The following is a 21478-nucleotide window of genomic DNA, read 5'->3' on the forward strand; positions in this document are numbered from 1 at the left end:
CTAGAATAAAGTCTAGCAGGGATTTTCAAAGTGTGGGAGACTGAGCCTCCCCTCAGAGAAGAGACCCACTCGGGCATAACAACGAGTTCCAAAAATGTTGTAAACAGCTTTATCCTATAAGATTTTAAAACTTCTTTATCCTTTTTTCAAATATCTTCTTTTAAACATTTTAAACATCTTTATCCACTCAAAAGGAATTTTAATCGTTTTCCTTTAACACCTTTATTATAACTAGCGGGATACCTGCCCCGTGCAGTGTATTGAGTATTGACAGTTCCCCAGCCCCATAATTCGTATACAATTTGTTGGAAATAGCTCCCCAACAGATACAAAAACATGAGCATAATGTGTTTGATGTACATACATACAAAGAACTGCCGCGATCGGATTTGTGAAACACGCATTTAAAAGAAATTGCAATTTCCTTCTCCCTGGTTTCTCCTCTGACAGCCTGAGCTCACCTCAACAGAGGCAGCCAGACTGTGGGCGCTCCGCCTCCGGCTGATTCGCGCGGTGGACGCTGCGCAGCCATTGTGTCATTTCTTCTCTCTGATTTTTCTGCATCAGATCGCGCCTCCCCTGAAGTTGGCTCGCACCCCCCAACAGGAGGCACGTCTCACACTTTGAAAACCATCTAAACAGCCAATTTAGGTAATAATCTTTTTTTTAAGTAAAATAGTGTGGTTTGTCTTAGACAGAACCATCATGAGGGCCGGTTCTGCCCCCGGGCCGTATACTGCCCGGTCTGGTTTAGTACATTGACAGGTTTTATTACGTTTTAGAGTGGGTAATTTTATTACATTTTGACAAGTAATTACAATATCTGGCAGCTGTTAGATAATTGCTCCATGTTACACAGATAACAAACCAACAACAAAAAGGAAATGCTGCTCTGAGTAAGAGAGAGCCAGTTTGGTGATCAAATGATTTTACTACAACTGTATTTCATCACCGCTTCTGTGGATTTTTATTTATTTTAGTTTAATCGAAAATTGAATTACTGTTGAGCACTGTCATCAACATGATACGTATCCCACTCTTCAGTTCGCAACGCTTCTGCCTATATTTCCCTTATTAACTCAGTGCCACTTGTCATGTACTGTGCTTCCATTTCATGGGGTCCTCAAATGAAACATATCGGACATGTTAGCATGACGAGGGCTGCATGACGTTCCTATCAATAAAGTCAACGTTACATCGACCAGACGTCACATGGTGCAGTGTGGGTAAAATAAATAAATAAATAAAGCTCTTAACAGGCTGCTTGCCACAAACCGTGACGAGACGACTCATCGATGGGAGGCGTTGACTTGTGGTAGTGTTGTCGATGCGTCGATTCATCGACTAGTTCAGGGGTTCCCAAAATTTTCCATCCAAGCACCACTACGTACCAAATGAAAGTTCCCAGGGACCACTTCCACTGCGTATACACCCCCCCCCCCCCATTTTTTTTTTGCTGATTTAACCATGCAATAGCAGCAGAAAGGCTAAATTACAATATAAGGCTACAAGGTGGTTCAAAACGGACACACACACACACACACATGAAACATGAAAAAAAAAATCCTCGCCAAACTTTTGCCTAACTTTGGAGTGTTATTTAGCTACCTTCCTGACAAACTAGCATGACATGGTTAGAAATCAATTCCTTAGGTCTTGGTCTTCTAGTTTCATATGATACCAGAAACTTCACTCTGGCTTTAAAACTGAGCCTGCTGCAGCCTCTGAAAGTAAATGTTCAAAATTGTGATATTTCCCAAATATCACGATATTTCCGAAAATTGGCCCAATCCAGCTACTCCTCAGGGTTAATGTGTATAATGTAAAAACTGTTTGTTAAAAAAAAAAAAAAAATCTCTGGTGGACCACCAGGCGGAGCCCCGTGGACCACCAGACCACAGTTTTGGAACCAATGGACTAGTTCATGCAACCCCTACAAGACAAATGTGCACGTGTACCTGCTGAATACTCTGCACCGCGGAGCTCGTCTCCGTCTCGTCGCCTACGATGACAGAGGTGAACTCTGTCACAGGTTCCTGTCTGGACTCTGCGAAGTCCACATACTCGTCAGACTCCGAGAACTCCGGCTCCACGGAAGCCTTCTGCTTCTTCTTGGGATGGAGCGACGGCCGGCTGGGCCTCTCCTGAGACAAGCCGTCTTTCTCCAGCGTCAGAGTGGGCTGAGGGAGGAGGAAACATCAACACAACCTCTAGTCTCTCTGCTCCCACCGGCCTCCTTCACACCTGCTATCAACATGCAGCTCATATCCAGATTCTGTCTACATTTGATTTAGTTAAGACTACCTTTAGTTTACATCTGACATTAAAATGTGTGTACGGAATACTTTTTTGCTGTACTTCTTTTCGGCTATGTGCCGACAGGCCGCAGTGCCGACAGGTCGCAATGCCGATAGCCCACAAGCAGAACCAGCTGAGCGAGGCGGCGTGCAGCGTGTCGGTGGAGCTAACCTCTCCCAGCCCCTACGCCAAACCTAACCTCCCCCAGACCCTAACCCAAAACCTAACCTCTCCCACCCCCACGCCTAAGGTCGGCATTGCGGGTGGTCGGCATTGCGGGTGGTCGGCATAGCGGGTGGACCCCCTTTTTTGCAATATTTCCATCCTTTAAAAGTGACGGTAAACAAATTGTCTTGTTGCTCACAAGCATGTCACCGTCTGAGCTGCCTGTCGCCTGTGTGATTTACATCCTGGTTGGATCTCTGGGTAAAAGTTAATTTCTGTTTATAGACTGCATTTACACTTTGTTAAGCTGTGTTCACACCGAGATATTTATTTTTCGCTCTGTCGCTTGATTCAACCCTTGGGAATCGCTCTGTCGCTCTGTTTAAATCGCTCATCAACAGGCACACGAATTGACGGACATGTGGGGGCTATAACGTTACGCAATGTCATGATGTTTGTCCACTACGAGCCACCGTAGATGTTTACAAGCTAAGCCTATCAGCGTGCTCCTAACGGTACGGCCACACTTGCGCACCGTTTGACGCATGCTGACGCTGCTGCCCATTCACTTTGTATTGAACATGCTGCTCGACGCCTCGCGAAGCATGCTGGGATACCAGACGATGCGTAGCAGGCTTGTGACGCGACAGTGGGCGACAGAGGGGGCGGAGTGGAGTTTGACAAAGTACAAAGCTAGCCAATTGAGCTCGTCCTAGGACCTACCCTACCCTTCCTGTCCTCTTCCACTTCCTCTTTACCACCAATTTTCAAAGAAGCAAAGTAAATCTAGCAGCAGCTAGCTTGAGTTAGCTGCTGCTTCCGGGTTTCCACGCCCACCAAGCGACGAGCGTCCATATAGCCAAGCGTCAGCATGCGTCAAACGGCGCGCAAGTGTGGCCGTACCGTAACGCGAGCTCCATACCGGTAGTACAGACTTCATGTCAGCTGTCAGCCTGTCAATGAGGTTTGTTGCCACACAATAAACCAGCGGTTTGTTCCAAGCCAGTGTGATCCTTGACTCGCTCTCACACGGCAGGCAATCAGCGTTGAACAGCGAGCGACTGATGCCAGCGTATTTTCGCTCGAGTTGGGATATTTCATCTGGGGCGACGAGCGTATTTTCTCCCTATCGCTCTGTCTCTGTCGCTCGGACGCCCAGCGATTTTTCTCCCGGGCGAATATACGCTCAATCGCTCGTTTGCATTGACTTTGTATGTAAACTCGATGCCAGCGAAAAACTTTAATAGGTCGGTGTGAACGCAGCTTTACTCATGTGGCCAAATGTGTCTCTGACCACCTCTATAGATCTTGGGTAGATTTAAACCTAGATTTTATCTGGAATTGACATACTGTGTTCCATCACTACGTGCGCAAGTGTACGTACTACATACCTGTACAATGCTAATAGAAGAATCATCAATTGTCGAAGGTTCCTGAAGATCATCAAACTCATCCATTCTCACAGACGCCACCTGGAGACACAAAGGAGAAGGTGGACAGTGCTTCAGGCACCCTGCTGTGACCCTGATGTTAAATTGCATTTTGTTGTATTTTTTCTTTTCTTTTTTGGATCACGTTTTGTTTCACCAGTAAACAGAACAGCATGTGAAGAATGAAGATATTTTTAATGATATTAATGCTTGTCCATAGCACAGTTACGCACAGTGCAGCTGGCTACGGGAGCTGTTTAGTCCAAAAATGCACGAGGCTTCCTGCATTTGGGTTGAATTGAGGTCGGATCACTTTCTCAACACAAACTAATCGTACCAGAGTTCGTTCGGTTGTTTGGTCCGCTTTTGGTGCACACCAGAGTTCGGTTGCTGCATTCACACCTGCTCAAACGAACCGCACCAAGGGGGAAAACCATAGGAAAACAAACTCTAGTGCAATTAAACTGAACCAAATTAGGTAGGTGTGAAAACACCCTTAGATGGTCAAACAAAACGACAGCGCTCATCCTGGCTCACCTCGGGGTGCTTGCGTCGGATGTGTCTGTTCATGGAGGCACGGGTGGACACCTTGGTCCCACACAGGTGACACGACTGGGCCTCCACCTTCTCGTGGGTCAGGTGCACGTGCTTCTGCAGCATGTACTCCGTCAGGTATTTCTTGTCGCATGTGGCGCACGTCCACGTCTTACCCACTGTAGAGGCCAAGAGACAAACCGAGTCATTCAACCACTGAAGTAAATGCTGCTAATAATCTGCATACTATTGGCTGGATTTTTATATATTTCAGTCCAGTTTACAATTCCAAACATTAGTTTGCAATTCATTCCCCTGATACAAATTGTGCACCAGGGTAAGAAATTTTCTGCCCTCATGACATGATTTTTTAGATGCATTTTGGTCTTTTCGTGAGCAATCTTGCTGAACTTTTAAATAATACACGACAAATAACCAATCAATTTGTGTCACTAAGATTTAGTTTCAACTTCTTTCTCACTGTTGGAAACTGACAGCAGGCCTTCCAGAAGAAGATGGTGGCATTTTCCCCTCGCTGTCCCCAACAGTTTTCCACCTGTCGATTGGTGAGTGTTTTCAGATATTATAGTCTCGGCTCCCATACAATTGGAGACCCAATCATCTGGGAACTCCTTGACAAAATGTGTTTCTTGAACGCTGGCGAGAACAGGCGCTAACAAACCTACAACCCTTATGAAAATTCTGCAATATACCATGTTTTACAGTTGATTCCAATTTTATCACCAAATTCCATGATTCCCGTCCATTTTTTCTGTTTTGCGGAAATCATATGGCCCTAGATACAGTGAATCACTTTGTAACACGGACAGTACTTTTTAAAACTTTGAAAACGGATGCTCTGAGGAACATTACATTATTTGATTCCATTTTATCCGTTTACAAACACACAACTTTTGCATGTCACCGCCCGTTCTGCACAAAGGGCTGCCCTAAAGACTCAAGATAAAAATATATATATTTTTTTTTACTCTCAAATCGTTTCCACCCAGTTTTAACAATGAAAGCTGGTAGAAAGTCCTCAGTCTCTAGTTGAGCAACGTGGATAGAGACTGAGAACTGAGTCTAGATATTATATTATATAGTTATGTTATGTTTTTGTTGACCCAGTGTTGTGTGTGACATTGACATTTTCTACTTTGCAACATTTTCTACAGCTTCAGGCTAAATGCTTTGCAAAAAAAAGAATGAAAAGAAAAAAGAAAGAAAACAGCAGGTCACAAGCTCCCATCAATCATCTACTGTAGTCTACCAAGGCCCATGGGGGACACACACAAAACGCCTAGGAGCGGTCCGGGATGACCCGCCCTACTCTGCCTCTGATTGGGTTGGGTTTAGGTATGAGGAGTGGTGATTGGTTGGGTTTAGACATGTGGAGTGATGATTGGTTAGGGTTAGGGTAAGCCTATGAGAGGCAGAGTGGGGCGGGTCATCCGGGAAGCACCCTAGGGAGAGAGAAAATAAATGGGTGGTCCCATTCACATGTGAAAATTTGACAACTCAAATACAAACAAAAAACAAGAAGAATAGGTAAATTCTACTATATGGCTGGACCGTGTTCTGGCCAACCAATGGTGTAACTTCATCACTCAGTCAGTGACAGACAATCGCGTTATAGGGCTGGCTCCGCTGTTGCCGTCCAGCCAAAAAAGTTAACAGGCTAGAGGTCGATTGAATCCTAATTATCAGGAGCATTTCCCCTCATTATTTGCAATTTCACAAAGACTTTCAGTGTGAGTTTCCAGACCTCTTCCAAAACATTTCCATAATACTTTGTGTTTTCCAGATTTTTAACTCATCACCATCATTTCCAATACTTCCCGAACACACAACTGTACTGTACAGCTAGCATATAACAGACACTTGCCTGTGTGGATGAGCTTGTGTGTCTCCAGGGTCGTCCTCTCGCTGAAGGTCTTTCCACACAGCTCACACATGAAGTCCTTTACACCTGTGGGCAAAGTGATGCACGGCATGTTAGATAATGATGCATTTTATCAGAATCAGAAAGACTTTAATGATCCCCGGGGGGAAATTGGGAAGTGAAGTTTGCACTGCATTCAGATAGGGTGATAATACCATAGGTAGCAATATAGTAATACCATGTAAGTACAGGAGCCATAGACAATGTACTGTATTGAATGCATTGGTTTTATGCATTTTATGCATGGTTTTTAGGCAGCTCCATTTGGCAATGCGGAAGTGCCTTAAAGGTATACTATGAATATAGGGATGTCAGTTTTTGGTTCATTTTACTTTCGATTAACCAACACCCTTAACCGGTTAATAACCTTTTTTCCCTTTTTTTTAAAGACGTGAAATAACACAGCTGGCACGTGCTTTTCATTCCAGTGCTCCATAGTGTTTCAGACTACATATGCAACCATTATTTTAGTGTACGAGTCCGGTAATGCAGTGCTTCCTATACTACCAAGTCCGCTTGAATTTGACATTAGTCTTATGTATTATGTCTTATGTCATAGACTAATGTCTGCAATAGTGATATTTAATTTAGCTCCCGGCTCTCAGAAGAAGAGGAGCAGAGCCATAAGCAGAGCAGACATGCACAGGCTGCTGATCTGTGTGTATAGGAGGAGGCGGGGCAGCGCAGGAGATCCAGCTCGCACAGAGATGCACACACGATGAGAGAGACAGACCCGACGCCGGAGAGAACTTACGTTACACATTTTAACACATTTCAAGTGTGGATATTCTTCAGTAGAATCGATGTGGACGATGCAGCTCATTGCTTGATTCTTGAAACACGACGTGCGATCACTCTAAACACTGAAACATGTATGTAAGTGAAAGTAAAGAAGCTCACGCCCCGTGCAGACTAGAGCGACGTTTGTCGAGTGTAGACACCCGCTGTCGCTGCTGCCCATTCACTTTGTATTGGATCGTGTCGTCAGGTATCCCGGCAGACGTCGCTGCAGTCTGCACGGGGCGTCAGCAGCAGCTCGTCAAGCAACGTGTTATGTAGAGAAAGAGAACTTCCATCAGCGCTCCTCTCAAACGCTTGGAAAAGATGAGGCATTTTTAGCCTTTGTCTAAATCAGGGGTGGCCAAAAAGCTCTATTTTATTGTTTTATCGTCTATTCCTGATCTTCTTATAATGTCTCTGTGTTATATTTTTCGCTACCTGAGTGTGAGCAACTGTAGCAATGGCATTACCCAATTTCCCAATGGGGATCAATACGTTTTTTTCTGATTGTGATTGCACTCACCCGTATGTCTCTTATAGTGTTTCATCATGTTGACCTTTTGGGCAAACTTGCGGTTACACTCCTTGCACTCGTACTCCTTGATGCCCTTGTGCAGCTTCATGTGATGGCGCAGAGCGTGCTTGGTCTTCATACCTGCACAGGGAGATGATACCGCGGGGTCAGTGGCCCAACATCACCCACATTCATTATGCTGTTTGCAGTCACAAGTAATAGTAACTAAGTATAATACTAAGTAATAACTATAATTAGCCCGTTCCTTTATCGTAAACAAAATGGGATGTAGCGGTTGAATGATGTCACATCCGTTTTGTTAGCGTTCCATTTGCAGAAAACTGGGAGCTGGGAAGTTCACTGTTGAATTGCGTCATATCCGTTTAAACGAGTCAGCTCTTGGTCAAATCCAGTCGCTAGCCAGGCTAGCCATTGTTAGTAATAATAGTTGATAACAAGGCATTTTGCGGCATACAAACACTGCAGCAACATGTCCACACAGATAGAAGTTAGACAGTGCTGTGTGTACAGCTGATTTAATGAGACACAAACAAGACAGAATTGCTAATAAACAGCATTTACTACGATTATAACTACTGGTGCTGCGCGGAGCAGCCATCTTGGATTTTTGAGGTTGGGGCTGCTAAGGCTCCTACGAGTTTGGAATGGGAAATACCAGCTCTGGTGATTTTACCGTCCCAGATCATGACCTTTGAACCGTAAGATTACCAGTTCCCAGTTATAAAGGAATGGCCCATTTATGAGGCGGGTTGCAAACGGCGAGGACCTCACCTTTCCCGCACTCCGCACACAGGAAGTCTCGGATGTCATCGTGAACCCTGAGGTGCTCCTTCAGCATGTCCTTCCTGGCAAACGACTTGCTGCACTTGTCACAGCTGTGGCTCTTCACCCCTAGAGGAAGGAACACTCATGCACACACACACGCACGCACACACATAACAACACACACATTTATGCTAACAGTTTAGCATCATAGAAAAAATAGCATGACAATCTAGGTTTGGGGTGGATTTTCACTGTAAAATCATGTGCACAAAAACACTGCATGTAGGAATAATTAAGCAATAATCGTCAAGGACACAGGATCTCAATCCATTTGCTCACCAGTGTGGATGATCTTGTGCCTTTCCAGGTTACCGATACTATTGAAGATTCGGCCACAAATTTCACATGGATGGATATACCTTCAGAACACATTAGTGGGTTCAAAATGATTAGCATCGAACATAGAGAGATTTTTCTCCCAGGAAAATTTGTTGCACTCCACCAGTACTTAGATGGCCCCACTGATTACCTTGCGTTCAGAGTCTTCCCCAGTTTACATGCACCTTTGGTATCCTGTGACTGAGTCTCCCTCCTGACATGAATAAATCAACAAAATATTCCTTTCCCACAGTAGTAACCACTTTAATATTAGGGGTGTGCCGATTAATCGTTTTTTAGATGCATCGCGATGAGTCACGTGACGATTAAAATCGATTCACAATGTTCGATTATCGATTTGCAAAAAATTGCATTTTTTTTTTTTTTTTTTTCAATTATTTTTTTGCTTTATTTGCAAAAAATACGGTATTTCGCCCGGAAAGCAGTTCCTTAACTGTAAAACGAGACCAAAACCGAAGTACTGGAAACTGGAATCACTGAAGAAAGCATGCAGGGTGGCTGTAACATGTGATGCGTGGACTTCAGTCGCAACTGAAGATAATGGAGGTACATTTGTTTGTTTACTTTAATTAATGGATACTGACAAATATACCTTGCTTAAAAAAAATCCTGTTTGGTGAAAAAGATGCATCGAAAATCGTGATTAATCGTAATAATCGTTTAATAATCGAATCGTAGCACCCTTAATCGTAATCTAATCGAATCGTGAGGTGCCTAAGGTGGCACACCCCTATTTAATATGGAATTTACTTGATTTCTCATAATCGGAGTATGAGCTCAACCAGGTTATTATCATACCCAGGCTGCTTGACTAACCCAAACCAAACCCTCACCACTTGAGTAACTGGTTGAACAGTGGAATTGTCTGTGCATGTGAATGTGGCGGATGACGTTTGAGTGGTGTGCTTACTTCTGCACTGCAGGATCGGGCAGTTGCTCTCTGTGGATGACCAGGTGAGCGTTGTAGGTGGCCTTCAGGGCAAAGTGGCGGTTACAGATGCCACAGCTGTAGCCTCTCTCCTTGTGCTGCTCCATGATGTGCTTCAGGTACTCTCTGCCCTTGGCAAATGAGAACTACACAAACAGAGACAAGAGGGGGAAGCTTGTGTGCCTGTCAGTGGCTTCTCCTGGAAACAGGCTAAGCCTTTCCAGTTTATATAGAGAGGCAAAGTGAACGTCACTGTACCAGAGGTTTTTATCCGCCATTTATTTTCCCATAGACATTTCGTAAAATGCTTATAAAAATAGTTTGACTTGGTCAAACCAAACGGTTCAGCTATATTTAGAATTGGGAGAGACCATAGAACATTTCACTCGGACCGAAACAATTTTTTTTAACGTTTTGGTCTGAGTTAAATGTTATGCAATCTCTCCTGTTTCTAAGTATATCTGAAGCGTTTGGTTTCAACAAGTAAAACTATTTTTATAAGCATTTTACGAAATGTCTATGGGAATATAAATGGCGGATGAAAATCTCTGGTACAGTGCTGAAGCAGGAAGTGACATTCCACTTTGGCTCTCTATAAAGCTACAACTAACTACTGAGACAGTCTGACACAAGTGTCTGCTCTTAGCTACACATATCAGAGGTCTTAGCTACACATATCAGAGGTCTTAGCTACACATATCAGAGGTCTTAGCTACACATATCAGACACAAGTGTCTGCCCTTAGCTACACATATCAGAGGTCTTAGCTACACATATCAGACACAAGTGTCTGCCCTTAGCTACACATATCAGAGGTCTTAGCTACACATATCAGACACAAGTGTCTGCCCTTAGCTACACATATCAGAGGTCTTAGCTACACATATCAGACACAAGTGTCTGCCCTTAGCTACACATATCAGAGGTCTTAGCTACACATATCAGACACAAGTGTCTGCCCTTAGCTACACATATCAGAGGTCTTAGCTACACATATCAGAGGTCTTAGCTACACATATCAGAGGTCTTAGCTACACATATCAGAGGTCTTAGCTACACATATCAGAGGTCTTAGCTACACATATCAGAGGTCTTAGCTACACATATCAGAGGTCTTAGCTACACATATCAGAGGTCTTAGCTACACATATCAGAGGTCTTAGCTACACATATCAGAGGTCTTAGCTACACATATCAGAGGTCTTGGCGTATCCACTGTCTTTATATTTGAGGTGACCTTTATATCCTGAAGGAAAAAAGCTTTTGCACACCTAGGCTCAACAGGTGCGTCGGAGAAGGGCAAAACCTAACACAGTACCAGAATAAACTCCCGCACACTGTCTCCACATGCAATCAAAAGTTTAATAAGAATAACGTTTTGGTCGTGAGATCTTCATCAGATTCTCTACAGAATCTAATGAAGGTCTCACGACCGAAACATTATTCTTATTAAACTTTTGATTGCATGTGGAGACAGTGTGTGGGAGTTTATTCTGGGACCTTTATATCCTAAAATGTACTTGAACCAAGTTTCAAACAACTGGAATGTTGGAAAGTTATCACGACATTTATATATTTTTAAGTTAAGTAAGTAAGTTAAGTAATACGTTTTCTTCCCATTTTCTCCTCAATTGTACTTGGCCAATTCTCCCTACTATCCCGGTCGTTGCTCCACCCCCTCTGCCAATCTGGGGAGAGTTGTAGACAAGCACATGCTTCCTCCGATACATGTGCAGTCGCCAGCCACTTCTTTTCAGCTGACAGCAAAGGAGTTTCACCAGCAAGACGTATCAGGCTATTCCCCCCCAGTTCCCTTCAGCCCCCGAAAAGGTACCCCGGCCGAGCAGACGAGGCACTAGTGCAGCGACCAGGACTCATACGCCGCCGGCTTCCCACCTGCAAACACTGCCAATTGTGTCTGTAGTAATGTCTGACCAAGCCAGAAGTATCGCTGCCGGGAATTAAACCCGGAACTCTGCTCTGGTAGGCGAGTGCTTTTACCTCTACAATACCCAGACGCCCCCATCACGACATTTATAACAAGATTTAATTTCAATTCATAAATAAAAAATATTTAAATGTGTGTGTTTAAGAGTGCAGAATATCTACATGCCTATGTTACAGTGCTTACTTGACATTTCTTGCAGTTGTACTTGTGGTGCTCGGGATCGTCTTCATCTTCGCTGTCGTCCGTTTCGTCGCTGTCGCCCGCTGAAATGCCAATCTTCCTGATGAACTCCTCTCTCTCCTGCTCGTCCATCAAGGCTATGTCCTGGAAAGACAATTATTGATTGAAACGAATAAGTTTGGCCCAATTTAGGTTTTGGAGATCTGAGTGTTGGAGCTAACCCTGTGTGCCTGAGGCTTGTTAGGTTTGAGCGGGTCAGAGTCTTTACGCTGAAAGGAGGCTGTTTACTGGGATCTCAGGTTTCTCCACAGTGGTGTAGGCCATTAGCCGGGGTACTGAGGCAACTGTGAGGTTTCAGAGTCCAGCGGAAACTCTCCACTCGCTCCGGCGTCTCACCTTGAAGTAAATGTGGATGTGGTCTCTGAGGACGTCTCACCTTGAAGTGAATGTGGATGTGGTCTCTGAGGACGTCTCACCTTGAAGTGAATGTGGATGTGGTCTCTGAGGACGTCTCACCTTGAAGTGAATGTGGATGAGGTCTCTGAGGACGTCTCACCTTGAAGTGAACGTGGATGTGGTCTCTGAGGACGTCTCACCTTGAAGTGAACGTGGATGTGGTCTCTGAGGACGTCCACACGGAAGAACTTGCGGCCGCAGATCTCACAGGTGTATTTTTTATCTCCGTGAGTCAACAGATGCTTGTTCATGTTACTCCTGCACGAGAATACCTGTGCACGCGCGCGCGCGCACACACACACGCGCACACACACACACACACACACACACACACACACACACACACACACACACACGTCACAGCACCCACGGTGCAATCTTTTCCTGTTGAGTCATTTGACTCACTGCCATTGCATTAATCTGGGACTTTGTGCCGAGCGGGGCGCGCTGCTCACCTTGCCGCAGATGGGACAGGGAGATGGCTCCTTCCTGTACCTGGTCCCTTCCTCTCCGTTTGCCTCCAGCTCCTCTCTCTTCATTTGCTTTGGGCCTGTACAGACGCATGAAGTTTTAGTACAGACGCATGAAGTTTTAGTACAGACACATGAAGTTTTACGCCACGTTCACACACACGCCTAGAGCGACGCTTTAAGCAACGCCTAAAATTTAGGCGTCCTTGTTAACAGACGAGAGCGTTCACACATACCGCTGCCACGCTGTGCTGAAGCCACGCTCGCGCTGTGCCTACGCTGCGCTGCATTTATCGTTTAGGCGTCTGTTCTATTTTTCAGCTCTAGGCGCGCTGAACTGTCAAGCTGGCTGTTGTTTCTGGTGGACTTGGGCCATATTTTCTACCGAGTTTGCCCAAAAGGGAGGGTGGAGCGCGAATTAATGAGTGCATAGTAGGAGAGCTGTCCTTCATGTGTTCCTCTTTTAACGTCTTTTCTGTCAGATGTATATATACCCCCCCTGTCTCAATGCATGTATCACTCATGGTGTTGATGACTCATAGTCACATGATTACCCGAGGGAAAATAACAATTACAGCGGGCCAGGAAATAGACAGACATCCTCACTTGCACATTACAATAAAAAAGAGGATAGAAAAAAAGCATAGTGTGTTCAGCATAGTGCAGAGCGTGGCGTCCTGTGTGAACGAAAATAGGCGCCAGGCGTGCATGAAGCAATGCCTATTAGGGATGGGCATTTCTAGCAAAAACACTATTCGAAATTCGCTGGCCAAATTCGAATTTAATTCGAAATTCGAAAATAAAAATAAAAATGTAAAAAAAATTAAAAATGTTTTTTTTTTTTTTTGTGAGTGAAATGTTGCATTGTCTCCCCTGATTCTAAGTCTACGGCTTTATTAATTAATATAAAAAGCTTCTGCTGTGGATTTTTAGCTCAAACAAGCATTGCACCACTGAAGTAAAGAACATGTTACATGACATTGACATTTTCGAAAATAAAAAACAGTTTTGACAATCATGAGTGGTTCATTAAATATTTAGTAGGCTCAGGTCTGAGTGCCAAAGGGGTGCCAAAGTCACCCCCTCTCCCTCTTCATGGGATTTCATGATCCGCCATTCATTTTTCCATAAACCTTGCTTAAAATGCTTATAAAAATTGTTTTACTTGCTCAAACCAAGCGATTTGACTATACTTAGAATCAGGGGAGACAATGCAACATTTCACTCAAAAAAAAAAAAAAAATCTAATTTCGAATTTCAATAATAAAAGTCGACCTTGATAATAACAACGATTATTCGAAAATTCGAAATTCGATGCCCATCCCTAATGCCTATATGCGTAGGCATAGGCGTAGGCATAGGCATAGGCATAGGCGTAGGCGTGTGTGTGAACCGGCCGTTAGTACAGACGCATGAAGTTTTAGTACAGACGCATGAAGTTTTAGTACAGACGCATGAAGTTTTAGTACAGACACATGAAGTTTAAGTAGACGCATGAAGTTTTAGTACAGACGCACCAGGTTTTAGTACAAACGCATCAAGTTTTAGTACAGACACATCAAGTTTTAGTACAGACACATCAAGTTTTAGTACAGACGCATCAAGTTTTAGTACAGACGCACCAGGTTTTAGTACAGACACATCAAGTTTTAGTACAGACGCATCAAGTTTTAGTACAGACGCATCAAGTTTTAGTACAGAGTAGACGCACCAGGTTTTAGTACAAACGCATCAAGTTTTAGTACAGACGCATGACGTTTTATTACAGACGCATCAAGTTTTAGTACAGACGCATCAAGTTTTAGTACAGACACACCAGGTTTTAGTACAAACGCATCAAGTTTTAGTACAGACGCATCAAGTTTTAGTACAGACGCACCAGGTTTTAGTACAGACGCATCAAGTTTTAGTACAGACGCACCAGGTTTTAGTACAAACGCATCAAGTTTTAGTACAGACACATGAGGTTTTAGTACAGACGCATCAAGTTTTAGTACAGAGTAGACACATCAAGTTTTAGTACAGACGCACCAGGTTTTAGTACAGAGTAGACACATCAAGTTTTAGTACAGACGCACCAGGTTTTAGTACAGACAGCTTGAAGCCCGACAGAAGAAGAAATGTGGTGACTTGAAGGTGTGGTTGAATGCAAAATGGAGCTCTGTGCAATAAGAATAATAATTTAATATTATATAAGCTTGTGGCAGATGCAGAATTTTTACATGAATTGTGCCTCTGCCATGTGTTCTGTCTCTAGTTTGGAGAGATTATGTTTGGGTGAAATGATAAGTCAAACCAAATATTAGACCTCACTGTTTGAGCTCACTCATATACAGTCAGGCTACTTGCCATTAAGCATGTTAGAGATTATGCCCTGATTGGATCAATTATGAACTATTCTTTTTGTATCTATTCTATCTTATTTCTCTATCAAGGTTATTATTAGAATCTGAACCTAGAGTGAAGACCAAAAAAAGTATGAGAAAATAATTTTACCGAAGCAAAAATAAAAATTAAATTAAAGTCGAACTGAACCCGTTCGCAGTTAAGTGGCGCGTGGGTCGGAGTCCGTTTCAGACTGAAAGCATAACTTGTCTGAGAGGACAGGTTGAGAGGCGGGTCATAGTAGCATGTCGTTGATTTGATTTGACAATTCTGGGGACTGGCTTTGGCATTGGCCAATACTGGCGTGTTCCACCCCCAAATCGAGTGGGATTCAGCGTGTTGTCGTGCTACGCGAGTGGAATCCGCCGAGTACTTCTGTGTGGAACGAGCGGATAATCCGATGCACGGGTGCTGCCCGCCCGCCTGGAATCTCAGGGGCGACCCCTGACAACCAGGCTCTCAGACGCGCCATTATCGCTATTGTGGTAAATACAATATTCCTGGAATGCGAGTTTTAACGAGCCAGTTACATTTCTTTGCATTCTCAGACATTACCGTTTGATTTATTTACCAGTAGATTAATTCGTTTTGGTTCTGATCCGGTCTCCAGTGTGGGGAGAGCAGTAACTTCTGTCATGGTGGCAAAATTATTTAACCTTGCGAGGCAGCTGGATTCGCACGAGATCACAATCACATGACAAATCCAATCTATTGGTTTGAACCAAACAACGTCCGAGGAAGGAGGACTGGTTCATCCAATCAGCTGCCAATTTTTTTTTTTAAGTGCCTGCCGTTTTTAACCGGTTTCCAAGATGGAGCTCCCAGATGGTTAGTGTGAAACAAACCAAGCAAGGGGAGTTGAACCTATGCCGGGAGTGAAAGCCCTCACCCACGCCGTGGCGCCTGTGGTGCTCCTGCATGACGTCCTTGCGGTAAAACATCTTGTTGCAGATTTCGCAGGAGTAGAGCTTCTCGCCGTGCTTCTTCTTGTGCTTGGAGAGGTTGCTGTTGGTGGAGAAGAAGCGCGAGCAGATGTCGCACTGGAACGTCTTGTCGTCTGGAGACAGAAGAGGACAGAGTGAATCGACTCGGACCGACTGCGAATCGGAAACATGAAACCACAGAGCCCATGTCTGGACTGCGTTCCTACCTGTCCTGCAGTTATGGAACTTTAGGGCATTTTCCAGGCGAAAGGATTTCTCACATGTGTTGCACTTATATTTGTACTCCACGTCAGGCTGTCGGGGGGGGGGGCACATCAAATCAGACATTAAAGGAATAGTTCACCCAAAAAATTAGTTCCACAACAAAAACAGCCAAACAATCACACTGTGAATAAAGACCTATACACCATCATTTGTTGCAAATCACAGAGCTGTAGTTAAGATTTACACTAAGTTATGGTGTAAACAGGTCTTTTTGGAACTCTGAAGAACTGGTCCCCACTGACTTCAGTTGTTTTGGAAACGGCTGCTATGGAGTTGTGCTGGCAACCTCCCTGTGTGTTATATGGACAAACTTCACCTGTGTTTACACTGACATGAGGGTGAGTGGATGATGACAGAATTGTCATTTTTGGGTGAACTATCCCTTTAAGACACAACAGTCAGTAGGTTCATTGCTGAGCTGTGAGGCAGCGCTGCAGTGGGAACATCACGCACCAGGTTCTTGCTGTGCTTGTAGGAGATGTGTTGCTTCAGGCTCTCCTTGCGGCTGAACATCTTGTCACATTCATCACATTTGAACAGCTTATCGCCTGCAAAAGAAAACAAAGGATTAATTTTTTGACATTTTTTGAGTCGCTGGTATCTGACATTTTGTGACTCACTACTTCAATGATATACGATCCTCAGGGGAAAAGTGATGCATTATGTGGGCAGCGGTCTCTAGTTGGCTGTAAATTTTAAAAATATTCCGTATTCAGCTGTATTTTCATGTCAGCAATCTATCCCCCCCCCCCCTCCTATCAGAGTGGGCGTCAGGTCTGATAGTAGTGAATGTAAAGTGAATGAGTAACACCAGGGGACCATGTTGGAATCAGTGTTCACACTTTTACATGTCATCCCTTGGATTTTGTTGTCTTCCATATCCATAAATAAAATCAATCAATTCCTCCTCCCACAACGACTACCCTCCACTTGGCATTGATCAAGGCAGCCGACCCCTAACTCAGTGTTTCGGGGAGAGAGATGCAGGTAGGCAGAGTTTTTTTGTTGAGAATAAACAGAGCAGCGCTATTCTTACCAGCCTCACTTGGTCAATTTCAGGAGCTTGCTGCTGGGAAGTTTGGCGTTGCGATATTTGCACATCCAAGTCTTTCATAAAAAGTAGGCTAGAAGCCTACTTTATTACCTCACAGGCTCGCAAGCATTTTGGACTTCCGTGGGCACCACTCTTTAAATATCTCTCTCTTTAAATCGATGTTTCTCATCTTCTCCCGATCAGAAATGTTGGCTTTTCTTTTCGCATGCCAGAGAGATGATGGATTATATGATTATATCGCCTCTTCTAGTGCTTTCTAGCACACATCAGTTGACAGCAAACACGCAACATGCATTGCAAACTGCAGTAAAACCCCTGATTGAGACGCATATTCCGAATGCGCTGGATATACATGATCAAAGAATCCTCCTAAAAGCCGAATAATAGTGGAATAACCCACGTCTTAATCGGAAAATGCTAAATTCGGAAAAAGGCCAAATTCGGAAAATGCAACTGGAATATGCTGTTTACATGACCCTTATCAAATTCAGAATAATGTAATTTTCTGAATAATAGTGGAATATAAGACAGAGGGACTGAATGGGAAACTATCCCCTCAATCAGCTAAATATAAAGTCATTTCCATGTTGCCAGACACTATTGACAGTTTTTCCCCAGCCAGCAAAACAGTTTTATTAGCCAACGTGTATTGACGATGTGGTGCATAATTGCCCTGTGTAGTAAGTACACTGTGTAGTTGTTTGAGCGCATTGTTCCAGCTGTAAACAAGGCTATCTCTGTGAGTACTCTACCAATTTGAAAAAAATGTGTCACGATGAGTTTATTAGACACATACAGTGTGGAAAATAGGGTCCAGGTTGAAAAAACAAAAAGTAATTCTCTCACACGAAGAGTTTAATGCTACCTGAACTTGAATTTAACGGCCATTTAACAAACACAAAATAAAGCAACAAAGCTGGCAAAACTTAACACAATTAATGAAAAGTCTGACACTAAAGCTAAACAGTATAAGAAAAAGGACACCACAAAATGTATTGTTAAAGGAACACTCCGCCCATTTTCAACCAGCTTTGTATCATTAGAACATCAGTCGTATATCAGAAAACTGTAAACGGTTTTGAAGTCTGTCATTTAATTTGACAGTTATTGAGTGTTAAAGTGTGGACCAGTGACATCACTGGTCCACACTAACTCAAATTAATAACTCATTAACTCAAATCAACTCTCAATAACTGTCAAACTATTCATCATTCATCTAGTTTGACAGTTAATGAGAGTTGATTTGAGTTAATGAGTTATTAATTTGAGTTAGTGTGGACCAGTGATGTCACTGGTCCACACTTTAACACTCAATAACTGTCAAATTAAATGACAGACTTCAAAACAGTTTACAGTTTTCTGATATACTACTGATGTTCTAATGATACAAAGCTGGTTGAAAATGGGCAGAGTGTTCCTTTAAGGGCCATGGAGTCCAGTTGTGTTTAGGAAGACAAATACGATGGAGGCAGGGCTGGACGAGAATTCACTATCGTTTGTCGTCTTTCAGTGGAATCATATCACGAGGATATGAAGATATTTTAATATCGTGACACACATTTCTGCTGTCTAAATCGATGACAAGCACATTTGACCTAAAAACTCTGATAAAATGAGGTATGGTGGGAATATTACTTGAAATCTTCTGTTTTGTTAGACATTACACCTAACTTTACCATTCAGTTCAATAAGACGAACATTAATGTTATTATTTAACGTGATTTTGCATACATGAACCATATCGTGATATCCATTGATATTGAGAAAAATCCTTATGATTATCATGATACTGATTTCAACCATATCATCCAGCCCTTGCTGGAGGGGGGGTGGTGGGAATAACACGTTTTGCATATTGTACTACTACACTATTCTATTAAGCAAAGAGTGGACAAGATGCAGCACAACGAAACCAGTCATTGAGCGAAAAACAAGACTTCCGTATTCAGATAACTTATTTCAAGAAGCTCTTCAGACTTTGTAAGGAGCTGTGTGGACTCCTGGTGAATAATCAGACAGAAGTGTCAGCGTGACAGAAGTGTCAGCGTGTACCGTGGGATCGGATGTGCCTGTTGAGGTTGGAGCTGTTCTGGAACACCTTGCTGCAGAGGGAGCAGCGGTAAACCCTCTTGTGCTCTCTGGTCTTGTGCCTCTTGAGGACGGCCACCCCGTCTGAGCCGATCAGCAGGCTGCCGCTCCCCGCCGACACGGCCGAGCTCTGCACCGCGGACTTCACATCTGTAGCAAGGAAGAGACACCCGTCAAAAAGGGATCTAGTGTTAGCTCGCAATGGCGATTAATCAGTCATATTAGTTTCCCCAGGGTTCCCCATGCCTTCTTAAACATCAAAATCAACCATGCCCAATTCCCTCAAATTCAAGGAGCCAACACTGTTACGCAGATCTTTAGCAGGCCAGTCTTTGTAAATGTCTTTGGTGAGCCATGAGTCCTGGAATTTGCATTTTCCATCCATAGCTGAAGGTTCGCTTAAAAGAGGGTTGAGACGCAGGGCATAGTGTGTCGATGATTTGATTTGATTGGTTGAAATGGGGTAGAAATTTCATAGTACAGTACTAGCTGATGTCAGCAAACTGTAGTTTATGGTTATAAATGAAATCCTGAAAAATTAACTCTTGGTGTGAAAAAGTGTGGAAAAACTAAAGAAATTTGATTTTTGTGATTTTTTGTGTGTGCCTACATTGTTAAATAGGTGCACTGAATACCGAGGTATGTGAACTAAAATAACATAAACAGTCATTTTTGGGTTCAGCTCATCTTTAACGTTAGCTGTCTCGCTTGCTTGCTGCTGTTTAACCTGCATCATTCGACTTCAACCACTCATGCACGCCAGGTAGAGAAAAAACTGTATGAAAATTTCACATTAAGATTATAGTGACCAAAATTATCATGGTATTATCGCGGTATTGTTCAAATGTGCTGAAATTTTTCAAAAAGTACTGATACATTCGCTGAAAGAATTTCACCAAGTTTTATTTTGAAAACTCAGACGTAAAAAGTACGGTACTGATCAGATACACTCACTGAAATCATTTCACCAACGCCTGCGCTGGCCTTGCTAACTTTGGCTGATGGACAGTATTTACTGCGTTTTTCAAACCACTGTAACCACGGTAACACGGTAATCATGGTAACACGGTTTGAATGATAATTAAAATGTGAAACTTATAACCATTATGAATTTTATCACAGTATCTCACACCCATCCTGGGATTCACTTACAATAGTTGTCTTCCTCTCAGGTAATGTGGATAGTAGATACACACTAACACTAGTCAATACACTGTAGCTTGCCCAGGGATGAGACTTTACTCATCCCTGTGGGGAAATTGGGTTGTTGGGTCATTCAATAGGACACAGGAGAAGAAAACGCCAGCTATAAAAATAACAACAGAGCAAAATGTGGTTATTAAAGATAACACAACCTATCATTTCAACAGTAGAACATATTACCTAAAAAGAATAGAAATGCCAGTCATGACAAATATACTGTATAAGGACCTCTGTATACTGTATGTGCACAGTATCTTCAGCTAGTAATGAGGGAAGAATCCGTCCTCTCACAGTACACTTAAGGAGCGTTCACACCGATATATTTATTTGTCGCTCTGTCGCTCAAGTCAACCCTTTGGAATCGCTCTGTCGCTCTGTTTAAATCGCTCATCAACAGGCACACGAAATGACGGACATGTGGGGGATATAACGTTACGCAATGTCATGCTGTTTGTCCACTACGAGCCACCGTCATTGTTTACAAGCTAAGCCTATCAGCGTGCTCCTAATGCGAGCTGCATACCGGTAGTACAGACTTCACTTCATGTCAGCTGTCAGCCTGTCAATGCGGTTTGTTGCCACACAATAAACCAGCGGTTTGTTCCAAGCCAGAGTGATCCTTGACTCGCTCTCACATGGCAGCCAATCAGCATTGAACAGCGAGCGACTGATGCCAGCGTATTTTCGCTCGAGTTGGGATATTTCATCTC

The 21478-nt window shown here is 43.4% G+C and overlaps 1 protein-coding gene across 1 annotated transcript in view; it reads right to left on the reverse strand.

The window, feature by feature from the left end:
- Positions 1–21478, reverse strand: part of prdm15 (PR domain containing 15) — a gene marked incomplete at both ends in the record, with an annotated part of 35083 nt that overhangs the window by 1250 nt on the left and 12355 nt on the right. Inside the window, 15 exons of the mRNA XM_083644909.1 lie at positions 1959–2180; positions 3855–3935; positions 4431–4606; positions 6313–6396; positions 7673–7804; positions 8456–8575; positions 8789–8868; positions 9759–9922; positions 11908–12048; positions 12501–12632; positions 12816–12910; positions 16105–16272; positions 16366–16453; positions 16877–16971; positions 19530–19715. Of these exons, the coding sequence (XP_083501035.1) occupies positions 1959–2180; positions 3855–3935; positions 4431–4606; positions 6313–6396; positions 7673–7804; positions 8456–8575; positions 8789–8868; positions 9759–9922; positions 11908–12048; positions 12501–12632; positions 12816–12910; positions 16105–16272; positions 16366–16453; positions 16877–16971; positions 19530–19715 (1964 nt within the window). The remainder of the gene's footprint in view (positions 1–1958; positions 2181–3854; positions 3936–4430; positions 4607–6312; positions 6397–7672; positions 7805–8455; positions 8576–8788; positions 8869–9758; positions 9923–11907; positions 12049–12500; positions 12633–12815; positions 12911–16104; positions 16273–16365; positions 16454–16876; positions 16972–19529; positions 19716–21478) is intronic.

Source organism: Poromitra crassiceps, assembly GCF_964638095.1.
Source record: "Poromitra crassiceps genome assembly, chromosome: 1".
Taxonomy (NCBI): Eukaryota; Metazoa; Chordata; class Actinopteri; order Beryciformes; family Melamphaidae; genus Poromitra; species Poromitra crassiceps.